The sequence below is a fragment of the Onychostoma macrolepis genome, chromosome 06 (genome assembly GCF_012432095.1).
Source record: "Onychostoma macrolepis isolate SWU-2019 chromosome 06, ASM1243209v1, whole genome shotgun sequence".
Taxonomy (NCBI): domain Eukaryota; kingdom Metazoa; phylum Chordata; class Actinopteri; order Cypriniformes; family Cyprinidae; genus Onychostoma; species Onychostoma macrolepis.
Genome location: NC_081160.1, coordinates 13525600 through 13543801, shown reverse-complemented (window position 1 = coordinate 13543801; position 18202 = coordinate 13525600). Strand labels below are relative to the sequence as shown.

Sequence of the window (18202 nt, the reverse complement as noted above, 5' to 3'; positions counted from 1 at the left end):
TATCTTATACAACTAATGTAAAAATTAGAGGTCGACTGGTTTTACCAATACCAATAGCCTGGTTGGACCACTCTGGCCGATACCGATTAATCAACTGAGTTTTTAAAATGGATACTGAACGAAAACCAAAACAGTGCTTTACTATATAAATACTATACTATATTTCCTTTCTCTTTGGAGTGTTACAAGCTGTTTGTGCATAGATAAGATCCCTAAAGTTGCAAAGACTAAAGTATCAAACCCAAAGAGATATTCTTTATAAAAGTTAAGACTCGTCCACACCCCATAAAACGGCTCATTTAAACACGCCCCCACATGTCTACGTCACCGCGTGGGAAGATTTGCATAATACCGCTCAAATGTATACGCAAAGAAAGGGGGCGTGATTTTTATTCTCGCTGTAGTATTGTTGCTGCTGCCGGTGCCATGTCTTGGAGATGCTGTGTTTCGTTGCGAAAGCGAAACTACTTTGTTTAGGCTTCCAAAAGAGGACACAACTAGAAATCAGTGGTTAAGTTGCATTTAAAACACTATTCCAGAACAGTTCAACCCAAATATTAGAGTGTGTGCAGCGCATTTTTATGAAGGACTATTTCCTGAACCTGGGAGAGTAGCCTACAAAGCCAGCTATGCTCAAGGGCTGTTTCTATAAAGTGGGGCAATACCAACTATGCAAGGACAGTCTGGCGCTTCTGACTCTCAGCCTGTAAGTATGTACCCACTGCTCCGGGTGTGTGTTCACGGTGTGTGTGTGTGTGTGTGTGTGTGTGTGTGTGTGTGTGCACTTTGGATGGGTACATGCAGAGCACTAATTCCGAGTATGGGTAACCATACTTGGCCACATGTCACTTTCACTTTCTAACTACACTGCAGAACAGTAGGAGAGAAGCCAGATAAATAACTCATAAGATGTCAATGACATATAAAAGCTTTTCCAAAAAGTTATAAACTTCCCAACACAATGAATCCATAGTGGTGAGTGCATCATTTAAAAAAAAAAAAAAAACAAGGAAAAAAAAAAAACATTAGTTATCTTTTATTTATTTTATTTATTTATTTTTAAGTAAAACAGTGTTCCCGGGTTTAAAAACAAGCAAGTGTTATGAGTAAGGTTGTATGGGTCAGATGTATGTCAATCAGTTTTGGTCTGTTCCATGATCTGTTCTGTTCTTTATTGCAGCCACCAAGCCAAGAGGAGAGCTAGAGTCATTAGCAGTCTACGGTGCAACCCAGCACAGGTGAAGGCTGGATAAATACCTACACCAGTGGTTCTCAAAGTGAGGGTTAGGGGACATAGGGGAAGATTTCTTAGTTCTCAAATCACATTTGCTTCCTCAATTTTAAATCTGTTGCTTTGATAATACACATGAGATTATAAAGTTTGTGCACATTTCTTTGTCTAGGTGTTCCTTGTGCTGAGCTACTCTTAATTAAAAACATTCTCGAATGCATCATTAATGAATTAGATTTCAATGAAGAAGCACAATATTTTAACTTAATAGGCAATAAAATTTTAAGTCTGTTCCTAACATATACAGGTGCATCTCAATAAATTAGAATGTCATGGAAAAGTTCATTTCAGTAATTCAACACAAATTGTGAAACTCGTGTATTAAATGAATTCAATGGGCACAGACTGAAGTAGTTTAAGTCTTTGGTTCTTTTAATTGTGATGATTTTGGATAACATTTAACAAAAACCCACCAATTCACTATCTCAACAAATTAGAATACTTCATAAGACCAATAAAAAAAACATTTTTAGTGAATTGTTGGCCTTCTGGAAAGTATGTTCATTTACTGTATATGTACTCAATACTTGGTGGGGGCTTCTTTTGCTTTAATTTCTGCCTTAATTCGGCGTGGCATGGAGGTGATCAGTTTGTGGCATTGCTGAGGTGGTATGGAAGCCCATGTTTCTTTGACAGTGGCCTTCAGCTCGTCTGCATTTTTTGGTCTCTTGTTTCTCATTTTCCTCTTGAAAATACACCATAGATTCTCTATGGGGTTCAGGTCTGGTGAGTTTGCTGGCCAGTCAAGCACACCAACACCATGGTCATTTAACCAACTTTTGGTGCTTTTGGCAGTGTGGGCAGGTGCCAAATCCTGCTGGAAAATGAAATCAGCATCTTTAAAAAGCTGGTCAGCAGAAGGAAGCATGAAGTGCTCCAGAATTTCTTGGTAAACAGGTGCAGTGACTTTGGTTTTCAAAAAACACAATGGACCAACACCAGCAGATGACATTGCACCCCAAATCATCACAGACTGTGGAAACTTAACACTGGACTTCAAGCAACTTGGGCTATGAGCTTCTCCACCCTTCCTCCAGACTCTAGGACCTTGGTTTCCAAATGAAATACAAAACTTGCTCTCATCTGAAAAGAGGACTTTGGACAGATGACAAGTCTGACAACAAAAAAGTGTGCAAACATTTTCCACTAATGTCTTCTGTGTTGTTTGTACAATTTCTAGTGGATACATCTGTGCCATTTTTTGAACGAGTTTAGCACTCCATTGCTCTTCAGTTAATTAATACAGTTTCACTGATTTCAAATTTACCTGCCTCTAAACATGTAAAAAAATAAAATAAAAAAAACTTTGTCACTTTGCATGTCCATCAGCAGATGGCCCCTAGTCATCAAAGTGGTGGTTCTTGGCTAGTGCAACTTTATTTAGACAGTCAAAAGTCTACCTTATCGCAACTATAGCTAACCCTAATCTGTCCCTCCTGGTAAGCCTTGCTCTCATCCAAGGGTTGTGCTACAAATAATCATTACTGTATGTGTCACTTTACCAGAGTTAGTTGTAAAGTTTCAATCATGCAATCATGCATTATTTCCCTACAATTATATAGACATATGCCTTTCTATTTCCATAGGTAGTTATTTATGCAGATTTGATGCACCCAATATTATTTTCAAAACATTTCCAATAATTACAGTAAAAATACAGTCCATACTGTAATCCACATGATCATAGTCTTCTAAATTGTTTCACCAGTGGTTAATTTACCATAAAAGTAAACCACACAGTAAAATATTAAAAAACAACACCTAGAAATCCCCCCAAAAAATATCCATGTATTTTGTTCACTGAGTTGAATCTTATTCACTATGTACGGACTGGTTGTCATGACAATCAAAATGACAGTTGACAGATGAACGCGATAACTTCCTGTTGCGACCAACACAGTAGATATATTTACCTCAGAGAAGAAAGCACATCAGTTGTATTTCATGTCGCTTTTTTATTAATCTGGATTTTTCACAACTTGTGTGCTTTACCCTGGGCAAATCGGAATGAACTGCTGTGCTAATAGAGTCTCATGAACACGCAGTTGTGTACAGAGACCAATGTTTTTCACATGGGATCACTCTGTGATACTTTTGCGTCTTTTTTAAAAGTTTGATGTTGATCGCCATATACTGACATTATATGGACAAGCACGTTTGGAATTTTTTTTTTTATGTATGTATTTTTTGTGGTCCAAAAAAGTAAGAAGCTCATATGGCATTAGAACAACACAAGGGTGAGTAAATGATGACATAAATTAAATTTTTGGGTGAATAATCTCTTAAAAGAAATTGTTCACCTGAATTGTTGTTTACTTACACTCATGCCTTTCCACAGATGCCATGTATGACAGTTTCTTCTTTAGATTATTCAGAATATAATATTTTTTGTGTTCCTCAGAAGACAAAAGGAACTACAGGTGTGGAACCACATGAGTATAAATAAATAATGACAGAATTTTTTTTGGGTTAACTATTCTTGTATTGCAATTGATAAAACTGCAGAGAAACGCATCTAATCGTGCTGAAAACTACTCTCTCTCCAAGGAGGTCCAAACGCAATTAGCAAAGACTTTGTTCAGTGAGCATGCATTCAGTGTGGATGGTAATGAATGGGATGCTGTTATTTAAGCTAATAAATGTAAGCATTATAAACCTTATGACATTAAGAGTACACATGGACCAAATAAGAATATGTATTGTGTGCCTTTGCACTGATTTGCCTTTACATTATGATGTTTTAACTGTTGTAAGAATATGTTCTTTACATGTAATGAAAACACTGAATCTGAAAACATTTTGGTGCAGGGAAAAAGATTTACAATGTTTCGATTAAAAAATAATTCTCAACTTAAGATTGTTTTGTGGGTTTATATTTTATTTTTTACCTGAATATTGGTGCAGTGTTCACCAGTTAATTCATGAGTGTTTCTGCTGAGTTAACTTTGAACACCAACAAATCACCCAGCAGATTTTACTAATAGACTTCCCAGTCTCTGTGTAAAAGTAACATCATGATGTTGCCATCTTTCTGAAGTCATTTGTACCCCCCTGTAATTTGGCTCTGAATCTCAGGTGAAAATTGCCATTTTGCCCCCCCTCTACAAAACAGTGGATTACTCAGTAAATATTCATCAATGACATTTAATATTTTGGCTTTCATCACTATACGCGTTTATCTTTCTTCAGAAAAAATATTAGCAAAATCAAAAATTTGAGCCAGGGAAATTTCTGAAATTTGTTTGATTTGACACGGAATGACCCAATAGTACAAAACAGCATACATAAATTTGAAACAAAAGTATCTCTCTTGCAGATGTTTCTTTGTCACTCTCGCGAACATGCCGTGTCTCTCATGAAACAAAACAAAATGAAGCAACACTTCATATTATATTGCATATAATACTGTATATGCCGTTGCACTCCCAATTGCAAAAACCAAACCAAACGAGACATTTATCCTGAAACAGACACTTTGCCTAAACCTGTTCTGTAAGTTTGAAACACTCATCAGCCATTAGACTCTCCATATGAAAGAGCAGCGATTCACACCTTTGTATTTCCAACCCAATGATGGACTACTCAACTGCCCCAAACCCCAGTCCCTGACTGGACCAGAAATTCAGTCACACTGCTGACATTCTATAAAAGAAAAAAAAAAATGGTCTAGCAAAAAGCATTAGAACTGCAGAATACACACACTAATCTCTATTATTCAATTTATGTATTATGTCATTTGAACCCGCATCGATGATAACTCTCTAAAACCCATCTGTTTCTTTTTCCAGTTGCGTGTTTGCGCTTTTCATTCATTCACGTAGCAATAATAAAAATAATTAGTGGCATCATGCAGATCATTTTTGTGAGTTTATTATAGTACAAAAAAGGCGTGTTCAAATGCTGATCTTATATATACAAATATATCAGGGCTGGGCGATATGAGCAATAATTCATATCTCGGTATTTTTTGGCTGATTTGCGGTTTATGGTATATACAGTATCTCTGTATTTTGTATTTGGATTAAACAAATAAAAAACCAAAATGAATGTAAGCATGTAGGCATATATTATGTGGGGAAAAAAATCACATTACATTTATCACATTACATTCTAACATTTTAACATTGCAATCTAAAAACAAAATTAATGCTTTTAAAGCAGAAGTTAAATTTACTAAACTAAAAATGAAAATACACTGAACAAAATTATAAACAACCCTTTTTTTTTTACCCCCATTTTTCATGAGCTGAACTCAAAAATCTAAGACTTTTTCTATGTACACAAAAGGCCTCTTTCTCTCAAATATTGTTCACATATCTGTCTAAATCTGAGTTAGTGAGCACTTCTCCTTTGCCGAGATAAGGTGTGGCATATCAAGATGCTGATTAGACAGCATGATTATTGCACAGGTGTGCCTTAGGCTGGCCACAATAAAAGGCCACTCTAAAATGTGCAGTTTTATCACACAGCACAATGCCACAGATGTCGCAAGTTTTGAGGGAGTGTGCAATTGTCATGCTGACTGCAGGAATGTCCACCAGAGCTGTTGCCCGTGAATTGAATGTTCATTTCTCTACCATAAGCCATCTCCAAAGGCGTTTCAGAGAATTTTGCAGTACATCCAACCGGCCTCACAACTGCAGACCACGTGTAACCACACCAGCCCAGGACCTCCACATCCAGCATCTTCACCTCCAAGATCATCTGAGACCAGCCACCCGGACAGCTGCTGCAAACAATCGGTTTGCATAACCAAAGAATTTCTGCACAAACTGTCAGAAACCGTCTCAGGGAAGCTCATCTGCATGCTCGTCGTCCTCATCGGGGTCTCGACTGACTGCAGTTCGTCGTCACCGACTTGAGTGGGCAAATGCTCACATTCGATGGCGTCTGGCACTTTGGAGAGGTGTTCTCTTCACGGATGAATCCCGGTTTTCACTGTACAGGGCAGATGGCAGACAGCATGTATGGCGTCATGTGGGTGAGCGGTTTGCTGATGTCAACGTTGTGGATCGAGTGGCCTATGGTGGTGGTGGGGTTATGGTATGGGCAGGCGTATGTTATGCACAACGAACACAGGTGCATTTTATTGATGGCATTTTGAATGCACAGAGATACCGTGACAAGATCCTGAGGCCCATTGTTGTGCCATTCATCCACGACCATCACCTCATGTTGCAAGGATCTGTACACAATTCCTGGAAGCTGAAAACATCGCAGTTCTTGCATGGCCAGCATACTCACCGGACACATCACTCATTGAGCATGTTTGGGATGCTCTGGATCGGTGTATACGACAGCGTGTTCCAGTTCCTGCCAATATCCAGCAACTTCGCACAGCCATTGAAGAGGAGTGGACCAACATTCCACAGGCCACAATCAACAACCTGATCAACTCTATGCGAAGGAAATGCGTTGCACTGCGTGAGGCAAATGGTGGTCACACCAGATACTGACTGGTTTTCGGACCCCCCCCGGACCCCCCCAATACAGTAAAACTGCACATTTTAGAGTGGCCTTTTGTTGTGGCCAGCCTAAGGCACACCTGTGCAATAATCATGCTGTCTAATCAGCATCTTGATATGCCACACCTGTGAGGTGGATGGAGTATCTCGGCAAAGGAGAAGTGCTCACTAACACAGATTTAGACAGATTTGTGAACAATATGAGAGAAATAGGCCTTTTGTGTACTGTTTTTTTTGTGCTTTTTTTTAAAGCCCTTCATATAAAGCTCGTCACATGTTTAGAATAAAATTGTGTTATGCACTTTCTCCGCAGCAGTTCAGTCTGTGTTGTCCTAGATATTTTTTCAGTTTCGCTCGTATCAAACTACTGTATCGATATTAACGGTATTGCTTCATACTGTATCGCTTATAAAAATATATAGATATATCGTACAAACTCGACATACCACCCAGCCCTAGAAATATATATATATATATATACACACACACATACAGGTGCTGGTCATATAATTAGAATATCACCAAAAAGTTGATTTATTTCACTAATTCCATTCAAAAAGTGAAACTTGTATATTATATTCATTCATTACACACAGACTGATATATTTCAAATGTTTATTAGAGCTTACAGCTCACGAAAGTCAAAAATCAGTATCTCAAAATATTAGAATATTTACATTTGAGTTTGAATAAATGACCATCCCTACAGTATAAATTCTGGGTATCTCTTGTTCTTTGAAACCACAATAATGGGGAAGACTGCTGACTTGGCAATGATCCAGAAGACGAACATTGACGCCCTCCACAAAGAGGGTAAGTCACAGAAGGTCATTACTGAAAGGTGTGGCTGTTTACAGAGTGCTGTATCAAAGCATATTAAATGCAAAGTTGACTGGAAGGAAGAATTTGGGTAGGAAAAGGTGTACAAGCAACAGGGATGACCGCAAGCTTGAGAATACAGTCAAGCAAAGCCGATTCAAACACTTGTGAGGGCTTCACAAGGAGTGGACTGAAGCTGGAGTCAGTGCATCAAGAGTCACCACGCTCAGACGTCTTCAGGAAAAGGGCTACCAAGCCACTTCTGAACCAGAGACAACGTCAGAAGCATCTTACCTGGGCTGTGGAGAAAAAGAACTGGACTGTTGCTCAGTGGTCCAAAGTCCTCTTTTCAGAAAGTAAATTTTACATTTCATTTGGAAATCAAGGTCCCAGAGTCTGAAGGAAGAGTGGAGAGGCACAGAATCCATGTTGCTTGAAGTCCAGTGTGAAGTTTCCACAGTCAGTGATGATTTGGGCTGCCATGTCATCTGCTGGTGTTGGTCCACTGTGTTTTCTGATGTAAACAGTCAACGCAGCCATCTACCAGGAAATTTTAGAGCACTTCATGCTTCCTTCTGTTGACAAGCTTTATGGAGATGCTGATTTCATTTTCCAGCAGGACTTGGCACCTGCCCACACTGCCAAAGGTACCAAAAGCTGGTTCAATGACCATAGTGTTACTGTGCTTGATTGGCCAGAAAACTCGCCTGACCTGAACCCCATAGAGAATCTGTGGGGTATTGTCAAGAGGAAGATGAGAGACACCAGACCCAACAATGCAGATGAGCTGAAGGCCACTATCAGAGCAACCTGTGCTCTCACAACACCTGAGCAGTGCCACAGACTGATCGACTCCATGCCACGCCGCATTGCTGCAGTAATTCAGGCAAAAGGAGCCCCAACTAAGTATTGAGTGCTGTACATGCTCATACTTTTCATTTTCATACTTTTTAGTTGGCCAAGATTTCTAAAAATCCTTTCTTTGTATTGGTCTTAAGTAACATTCTAATATTTTGAGATACTGATTTTTGACTTTCATGAGCTGTAAGCTCTAATCATCAAAATTAAAAGAAATAAACATTTGAAATATATCAGTCTGTGTGTAATGAATGAATATAATATACAAGTTTCACTTTTGAATGGAATTAGTGAAATAAATCAACTTTTGATGATATTCTAATTATATGACCAGCACCTGTATATATATATATATATATATATATATATATATATATATATATATATATATATATATATATATATATATATATATATATATATATTTTTTTTTTTTTTCCCATAATGAACTCGACTGTCATCAGAACAGATATTTGTAATAGCACCGTTTAATATACATCATTATTATTCGTTATAATAAAAAATACATTTCTGCTGTAATAATAACTACAATGCTCATTTTATTAATGTCTTCTGTCACTCTTAGTCCTTCATATATTCAGTCTTCCACATATTCATATTGTGAATTTAAAACACTGTTTTGAACACTGCAAAGCTAACTGCACCTCATTTCTGCGTTTGAAAACAAATGTTGTGAATCAGGGATCATTGTCACTCAGAGAAATGCGTCATATCTGCTACACAGATTCTGAGTTCGGCTGGTCTGAGAGAGTCATTTTCACAAAAGGCTAACATGTAAATGGATACGTAACACCTGAATAAATATCAAAATTCTTAAGTGTTGTCTAATTCATGTGTTATTTTATACATTTTTGGACTGATTTCTCTAATCTCCCGCACACCGAAACTCTGAACAAAGCTCACAAATGGCATGGCTTCAAATCATACAGCGGGTAAAATAAGTATTGAACACGTGAAGAAAGGGAGGTACAAAAAGGCATGGAAAGCCAAGACACCAGCTGAAATCTATCAGTAATTTGAAAGCAATCCTGCCCCTTGTCAGTGGAAATTAATATTAGTTGGTTCAGTCCTAACTGATGGCCTATAAAAAGATGTCTTATGACCAACGTGTCACACAAGAAACATTTCCTGATGGGTAAAAGCAAAGAGTTTTCTCAAGACCTTCACAACGTTGTTGCTGCATAACATACTGATGGCATTGGTTACAGAAGGATTTCTATACTTCTGAATATTCCAGTGAGCACTGCTGGGGCCATAATCCGGAAGTGGAAAGAACATCATTTCACCATAAACCGGCCACGACCAGGTGCTTCTTGCAAGATTTCTGACAAAGGAGTAAAAAGAATTATCAGAAGAGTTGTCCAAGAGCCAAGGATCACTTGTGGAAATCTTCAGAAAGACCTGGAATTAGCATGTATAATTGTTTCAAAGAAAACAATAAGTAATGCACTCAACTGCCGTGGCCTGTATGCACGCTCACCACGCAAGGCTCTATTGCTAAAGAAAAAGCATGTTGAAGCTCATTTAAAGTTTGCTGCACAACATTTAGTCAAGCCTATGAAATACTAGCAGAATATAGTCTGGTCAGATGAGACAAAAAAATTGTACTCTTTGGATGCCATAATACACACCATGTTTGGAGGTCAAATGGCACTGCACATCACCCCAAAACATCATGGTGTGGCACTGGCAAAATTCATATAGTTGAAGGAAGGATGAACGGAAAACCGTACCGAGACATTCTTGATAAAAATCTGCTGCCATCTACCAGGATGATGAAGATGAAATGAGGGTGAGCATTTCAGCAAGACAATGATCCCAAACACAAAGCCAAGGAAACTCTAAATTGGTTTCAGAGAAAGAAAGTAAAGCTGCAAGAATAGCCAGCCAATCACCTGACTTGAATCCAATAGAAAATTTATGGAAAGAACTAAAGATCAGAGTTCATAGAAGAGGCCCATGGAACCTTCCAGATTTGAAGACTGTTTGTGTGGAAGAATGGGCAAAAATCACACTTGAGCAATGCATATGACTAGTTTCTCCATACAGGAGGTGTCTTGAAGCTGTCATTACCAACAAAGGCTTTTGCACGAAGTATTAAATCAATTTCAGTAAGTGTGTTCAATACTTTTTCCCTGGGTCATTCCATTTTATTACACAGAACTTAATTTCTGAACTTATTTGTATTGTTTTCCTTGTATGTATGGATTACTTGGGTTGTTACCGACATCTGGTGAAAATTTCATGTCAACAGCACCTTTAGAAATATATTTAATGCAGGGGTGCAAACTCCTCAGGGGTGAAAAAGGTGACAACTCACACCCCCCCCAGCATCTAAAAGTTATGCTTCAGGAGTGAGATTGGTAGGATGAGGGAAAGAACATTAAGGTAAGCCAATCAGAGGCAGAGTTGGGCGGGGCCATTCCTTTGTTAACGGGAAAAAAACGCTACAAGTGACGTGACACAGATGACTCGCAGATACGACCCCCCCCCCCCCCATTTTATTTTTTTTACAGATCTACACGATTCACGTGAATGACCTATTTCAACATGAAAACGGCGAATTTCGCCGAAAGGTGACAAGTTTGCACCCCTGTAATGAGAAAAATAGTGACGTGTTCAATACTTATTTTTCCCGCTGTATTTTGTATTCCTCATTTTATATCAAATCACACAGAGAATGTATGAAATATAACATATAGGATATATAAATTTAACTTCCCATGCAGAATGGAAAACTTGTAAAATCCAATTCGGTTTAAAATCCATAATTTTTGTGAAATCGTGAATAGCCTAAAAAAACAAATAAATGAGTAAAAGGTATGAATTATGCATATTATTATTAGTCACAGTAATAGTAACAGCAGTAGTAGTAGTATTTAAAAAATGGTTTAATAAAGCAATAAGTCCTGTGAAGCCGTGGTTTACAGTGAATTTATAACAGCTAAGGGGTGTCGTTAAAACCCGTAAAACCCCCTTAGCTGTTATAAATTCACTGTAAACCACAGCTTCACAGGGCTTATTGCTTTTATAAAACGGTTATTCCATATACTTAGTAAGGTTTCACAAAACAGAGCAAATAAGTGTAATGATATTAATAAAATAAAAACAGACCACTGTCTGAGGCCGGACCTTCAGTGAGCAATCCTATCACACCACAGTCAGCTCGCTGAGTCAGGAAGAAAAAAATCCATTGTCGTAGCAAGCCATTCTTTGCTTCACCTCAGGAAGAATCTGATGCAACTTCACCACTACCTCTCTCACTGCAGCATCTCGCTCATTCCAGAAAAACACATCAAGATTTCAGTCAAAACTGCATATAGATGCTCATTCAACGTTTAAGGCAATGCAAGTATAAAAACATTTAAAATGTCACTGAACAGAGGTTTTAATATAAGCTACCTTAAGAAACTGAAGATTCGCTTAGGTAGTGGTCAGCTGACTCTATAACTCTCATGCTCGCAGGTTAGCTAACTTTAACATGAATTCTGCTATATCAGTTAATGTGTACTGCTGAAACATTTATAATTAATCACAATTAATTATAAATATTTTAACCTTTCAGCTAATTACAATAACGTTCAGGGAAAATTTGATTTCTCAATGCATAACTCCTATAAACTTTGTTTGTTATGAAAGAGATATCATGATTTTTTATTTTATTTAGAATGCTATCTTTTCATTTGTCATTTCCTGTTTGATAACTCTAAATAATTTTAATAACATTTCTGCAAGTGCAATTCCTGTGTAAATGCATTTGCTGCCTCGGTGCAAAACATGTAAACCTTTTCATGGAAACCAAAACTGATTACAAATATTTGTCATAATTTCTTCTTTTGTGTCATGATGTAAAGTGATACTGGTTTACAATGAGATAAGGGGGATGTAATTGACCTTTCGCAAACACCAGCCCGCCTTAGTTACTGTTGCTACGTCCGACAAACCATGCTGCTCTCACGCCACACATCATGTTCTCACGCAGTGAAAAATACATTGTGGAGGAAAGAGGACACTGACAACGCGGCGACAGACAAGACAGAGCAGGTTACTTCTTGTATGAAACAGTCTTAATGTATATCTTAATTTTGTAATTCAAACAATAAATATTGTTTTGTGGCTCTTTAATGTGTCGTGACAGATCATTGTAGGGCCTCAGTTCAAGTGGCATGTGAACTGATCATCTTTTCATATTTACTTAAAGCACGAAATAAACACAATGAACATCATAAGGTATTTTATTTCAACCCCAGAAAGACATCAATATACAATTTTTTCAAGTTTAAGTCCCCCCATATTAATCTACTCTCCTGTCTGGTTTGTTTGGCAGATAAAATGGAGGATTCGGCATTATGATTGGTCAGATCGCCTGTCAATCAAGCTCCCTATGAAGGGTCAGGTTAGGTTAGGGTTATTTTGCCTGTGTGCTAGCTTTTCCACATACTACTATTAATGACAGTTTCACCCCAAAATACATATTTTTCTATGAACCATGGTGCAAACATGCATATCAAAGTGCAATTTATTTATTTTTTTTACAGATTTCATTTCACATCTAGTGAGAATGTGTTTGTGTTAAATGAGGTAACAGCAGGAAGGACAGCTCTTACCCTGGGCTGCCAATTTTCATACTGTTTCTGTAGATTGGCCCCTATCGTCTCAAGGGCTTTCTGTGGACTCATGGACAGAGGGTCTAGAAGACAGAGAAAGGTCGAGAAAATACAAATTATTACACTATTATTGTATTGTTATATATGATTATAGAGTAATACAAAATACACTAATACAAAAATAATTTTACAGAGAATGCCAGATGACATCAATTTTATCTAAACCTTTCGGAATCTTCCAAAAGTGCATAGGCATCCTAGAATAAAACCTGGCAGAAACACGCACACAAAATCAAATCTGTATGGATTTTTAAACATATTCCTGCACTGCATACACATCACAACTACTGAAATACAAAACAGAGATGTTGATCATATTTCCTCTAAGGCAAGGGCTAATTTAATTGGTTTATAGCTGAAATCATAAAGAAAAGACAATGTTTATTAAATCAAAATTGACTTAAACAGAAATCAATGCCAACTGCCATGTAAACATTAATGCATCACCATACTTCCAACACATTGCTTGCTTCAGATTTTTTCGGATATATGTAGAGTATTTTCTTCCTTATTACACAATATCATGTACATGAAACAATCTTTATTCCACTTTACCATAGCACATAACTGCAACAGATATTTATTGAATAAAGAATGTCCGATACAATTCAATTTCAGATCATTTCTGAACATATAAATGAAGGAAGTTACAAAATTTCTGGATGAACTGGTGGATGGATGGAGGAACTCACCTATCCAGCACTCTAGTCTGGCGCAGGGTGAAGTCTTGACTACATCAGGAGGGTCCACGCCAACATTGAGACATAAAACTAGAGCCACACTCACTGTTTTCATCTAGAAGAATAAACAGGGAAAAAAGAAAGAATTTAAATGACTCTGAAATGAAAAGCAATTATTCATAACATTTATAAAAGCAGAAAAAGAACCACAAAAGAGCAATGGATGAACTTGGATATTGATAGGCCTCGGTACAAGCAGCTCATGATCCAGGATATTCAGCATCTCAGAGTAGCTCGGTTCACAGTAAATGCTGTGAACTCTGCCTCTTTTTGTGCTGTGAATTTAACATGCACTTGGGAATGCAACATGCAGCAGGTTCACATTTGCATATTCATATAATTCTAACATTTTTACAAACAGAACTTTTAAGCATTTCATTATATTTGTGTTTGTAAGCTTGAAACATAAGTTTCCCTGCAGTTTTATCCAAAATAAAAACTCCAGAGTTTAAAGCTTGTGAGGAAATTATTAAAGTATAATTGTTGTAATTTTATTATTGTGTATATATATATGTATATGTATATTTATATATTAATTACATTTTGTCTTACATATTTCCTAATTGTATGCATCTGATTGATGCATTTAAAATGTATAAACTTTTCTTCCAGTGTACCATGTCCCTGGACCCCCAAGGGCAACCGAGGTCAAGCCACAGTCTCACAAAATCCTATGGGGAAACACTACATAAGGAGATGTACTTATATTACATGAATTTACACCTTTATTTAGACATAATTTTAGTTCTGTCCCTCAGACAAAGCTACTACATGGTACTACTACTACTAGTTGCATGGACTAGTTTTATGCTGTTTTCTGTCATTTTTAGAAATTGATAGTTGCTGCCATCATGCAGATCTGAAAAGACTTGAGGGTGAGTAAACATTAAAAGTTGATTTAGTAAGCAAACATCTCTTAAAAACATTCATAAAAATGTTACACTTGAGGATGCTGTCACTCATTATGGCTAACTGAACCCAACCAAATTCCACAGAGATACTTCTATGGTACAGCACAAATAAAATGAAAATCTTCATCTCAGCGCACAGCTGACTCGTGTGAAAGTCTTCACAGTGGTGCAAGAAAGAGAGAGAAAGAGAAGGATTGATAGGTCCATGAAAAGAAAAAGAAAAAGCAGAGGGTGCATAAACTCTAAATATGAAGGATGAACCCAACACCTTATCAGGGTAAAAAGTAAGAGAGATGAAATCATTTCATCATGACCATAAGAAAGGATAGAAGAGGCATATGACTGACAGCTGCTGTCAAGGTGCTGCTGATCAGCATTCCGTTGGTGATAGCACAGAGCAAGACGAGTCAGCTACAGTTAGAATTAGATCAAGAGTAAATATAAACCACAGCATAAAAACTTCAGGCCAACCAAAGTGAGGTGAAATATCAGGTTTTACTGTGTCACTATATTTCTTTAGCCTGGTAATATCAAACTCTGCTACTTCGCTTTGCTTCGTAGACAGAGTCTGGAAGGGCATAATTGACAAGCGTTTACTTTCTCGTGGGGGGGCACTTGTCTGAAGTTTAAAATCATTGGTGTACCCGTAAGCCAATCACATAACGTTTGGTTATGATGTATGTTATGCGCCGGCTCAGCCGCCTCGAACTTTCTGTAAACACAGGTATGCGGCGAAAACAAAACCATCGAGCGAAATACCGTAGTGAATATTCTCCACAACAGAGCGAATAGCATCCCGTGTCTCCATGTCCGCTGTTGTTTTAGAATTCCCTAACCTAACCCCCCTGTGTCCCCAGAGGCGATGGCGTCCGCTGCAGTTTCTCCAGAGGTGGCGGCGCTCACTTCAGCTCCTTGCATGCTGGTGGCGCCCAGCAATGCAATCTCAGCCTGTCATGTTGAAGGGACCGTTGCTGAAATCTCTGCCTGACCTGTCACGGCTATGGAGGCCATCTGTGAACTCTCTGCCTGTTCTGTCACGGTTATGGAGGCCGTCTGTGAACCCTGTTTCCTGTTTCAGTCACTGAACTGTCTGCCAATCCAATTTCAGTCAATGCTTTTGATTTTGAACTGATTGTCTGCCCAGTTTCAGTTACTGATTTTGGTTATGAAATGTCTACCAGTCCAGTTTCAGTCAATACATCCAATTTTGAACTCTTTGTCTGTTTGGGTTCTGCTGTTGAGTTTGGTTTTGAACTGTCGGTCTTGCCGGTTTCAGTCAATGAGTCTAATTATGAACTATTTGTCCATTCAATTACTCTCAATGAGGCCGTTAATAAACATTCAGTCCTGTCACAGCCAAGGAGATTATCAATGAACTCATGGTGCCTTCTGCCTCGGTCCTTGGGGCTGTGAATGTTCTGTCTGTGCTCTATGTTTCAGATTATCTGGCATCTACTACTTGGCCATGGCCAAATGCTCCACCATGGTGGTCTTCTGCTTCGCTCTGGTGGTCTTCTACTTCGCCTGCTCCACCATGGTGGTCTTCTGCTCTGTTCTGGTGGTCTTCTCTACTCCGGTGGTCTTCTGCTCTGCTGTGGGGACCTTCGGACCCGTCTGCTCTGCTGTGGTGGTCGTCTGCTCCACCCTGGTGGTCCTCAGCTCCGCCTGTTCTGCCAGCTCTGCCCTGGCTCCCTGCTCTACTGGCTCCGCCCTGGCTATCTGCCCCGCCGGCTCCGCCCTGGTGCTCTTCAGCTCTGCTTTGGTGGATTTCAGTTCCCCCTGCTCCGCCCTGGTGGATTTCAGCTCTGCTCTGGTGGTCTTCAGTTCCACCTGCTCCGCCCTGGTGGATTTCAGCTCTGCTCTGATGGTCTTCAGTTCCCCCTGCTCCGCCCTGGTGGATTTCAGCTCCACCCTGGTCCCCTGCTCCGCTCTGCCTCAGTCTCCAGGTCATCCTCCCGTGCATGGGGAGGGTGTCTTTGTCATGATCTTGCCCATTTTCCCCTGTCTTGTGTTTGGACTTTTGTGTTACTTCCTGTCTAGAGTGCCATTTGTAGTCAACTTGTAGTCCTATTGTTTCATTGGTCGTCTTGATTGCTTTCACAGGTGTTTCTTGTTACCTTGTCATCCTGTTAGCTTGTCTGTTTATAAATATCCCAGTGTTTCAGTTAGTCTTTGTCAGTCGTTTAACCATTTCAACCGTTTAAATGATTTGGTTCAATCGCAATGACTCACTTATTAACAGGGACTTGCTGCCCCTATTGGTGGTTTTAATTTCATATTCAGAGTATCTTTTATTATTTAAATAATTTCAAACATTTTATGTTTAATATATCAAAACATTATTTATGCATTTGTAATTGCATGTCAAATGCATTCATGTTCTGCATTAAACAGTGTTTAAATGCATATTAATGCCACTTCAGATTTAGCTTCTGTGTTTTCTCTGCATTACAAAGATGAATTTTGTTGAAACTGATTTCATTTGCTTGGTAACAGCCCAAATGTCTTATTCTATGTCACTGATTAAATGTAAGAATTTGACTCAAAGGATAATGGACACATTTAGAAAAAAAATGGCTTTATAAAGGTAAAAATGCCCATAAAATGTAAAAATCAGCTTAAACATACTAGAAAAGATTCATTTCTATCAGTAGTGTGAACTGACCACCACGCACAATATGAGGAATACCAAAAACTTTAGGAGTCAGCTGTCTACAACAGTCCTTAAGGTACCAGCACAATAACACACTGCAGCAAAATATTGTCTAATTATCGTTTTCGATAAAATCCCAGAAAATATAAAGATATATAATTATTATATTATTTTTTTGTCAATATTGCACACCCCTAATGATAATGCAACTTATGTTGGCGAACAAAGTATTCATAAATATAGATGTAAAGATGTAATTTTTGGGGCAAGCACATCAGAAGCAAAATGACAAAATAAGCAAGCATGGCAGGACACATCAGAACAGTACTTATTACTTTACTTATTAAAATAATACTTAAGTAATAACTTATTATCAGTACTTAAGTAAGAACAACTTATTTTTCAACATCTGCTTCTGCTGTCCTTCACTCAGGAATATTATTGAAACCAATTTAATGATATAAAATAATACTAAAACCATTGAAAACACCAATATTCTCTCCCTTTTTGGCAAACTGTCATTCAGAGTAACAAAGGACATTCAGTGTAACAGATACAGTATATTTATGTAAAAATTATAGTTTTTCTGACCTGTACCAACCCAACATGTCAACTTCTGGGTAAATCAATGATGTGAGTCTTGGTAGGACTTGATTGACAATTGCAGACTTAGTAGCAGATGTAATAGCATTTTTTATATATATATTATTTAGTTTGGTGCCACAAGTGTTGCAGAAATTACACCATATACCTTTTAAAGAAAAATGTAAACCGGGT

At 38.1% G+C, this 18202-nt stretch overlaps 1 protein-coding gene across 6 annotated transcripts in view; it reads right to left on the bottom strand.

Moving 5' to 3' along the window:
- The window catches only part of rptor (regulatory associated protein of MTOR, complex 1), a 288710-nt gene that overhangs the window by 201377 nt on the left and 69131 nt on the right, over window positions 1-18202 (bottom strand). For all 6 annotated transcript variants that reach the window (XM_058779698.1, XM_058779699.1, XM_058779695.1 and 3 more), the window contains exons 3-4: window positions 13814-13916; window positions 13062-13144 (exon numbers count right to left, since the gene is read on the bottom strand). In XM_058779698.1, coding sequence (XP_058635681.1) covers window positions 13062-13144; window positions 13814-13916 — 186 coding nt within the window. The remainder of the gene's footprint in view (window positions 1-13061; window positions 13145-13813; window positions 13917-18202) is intronic.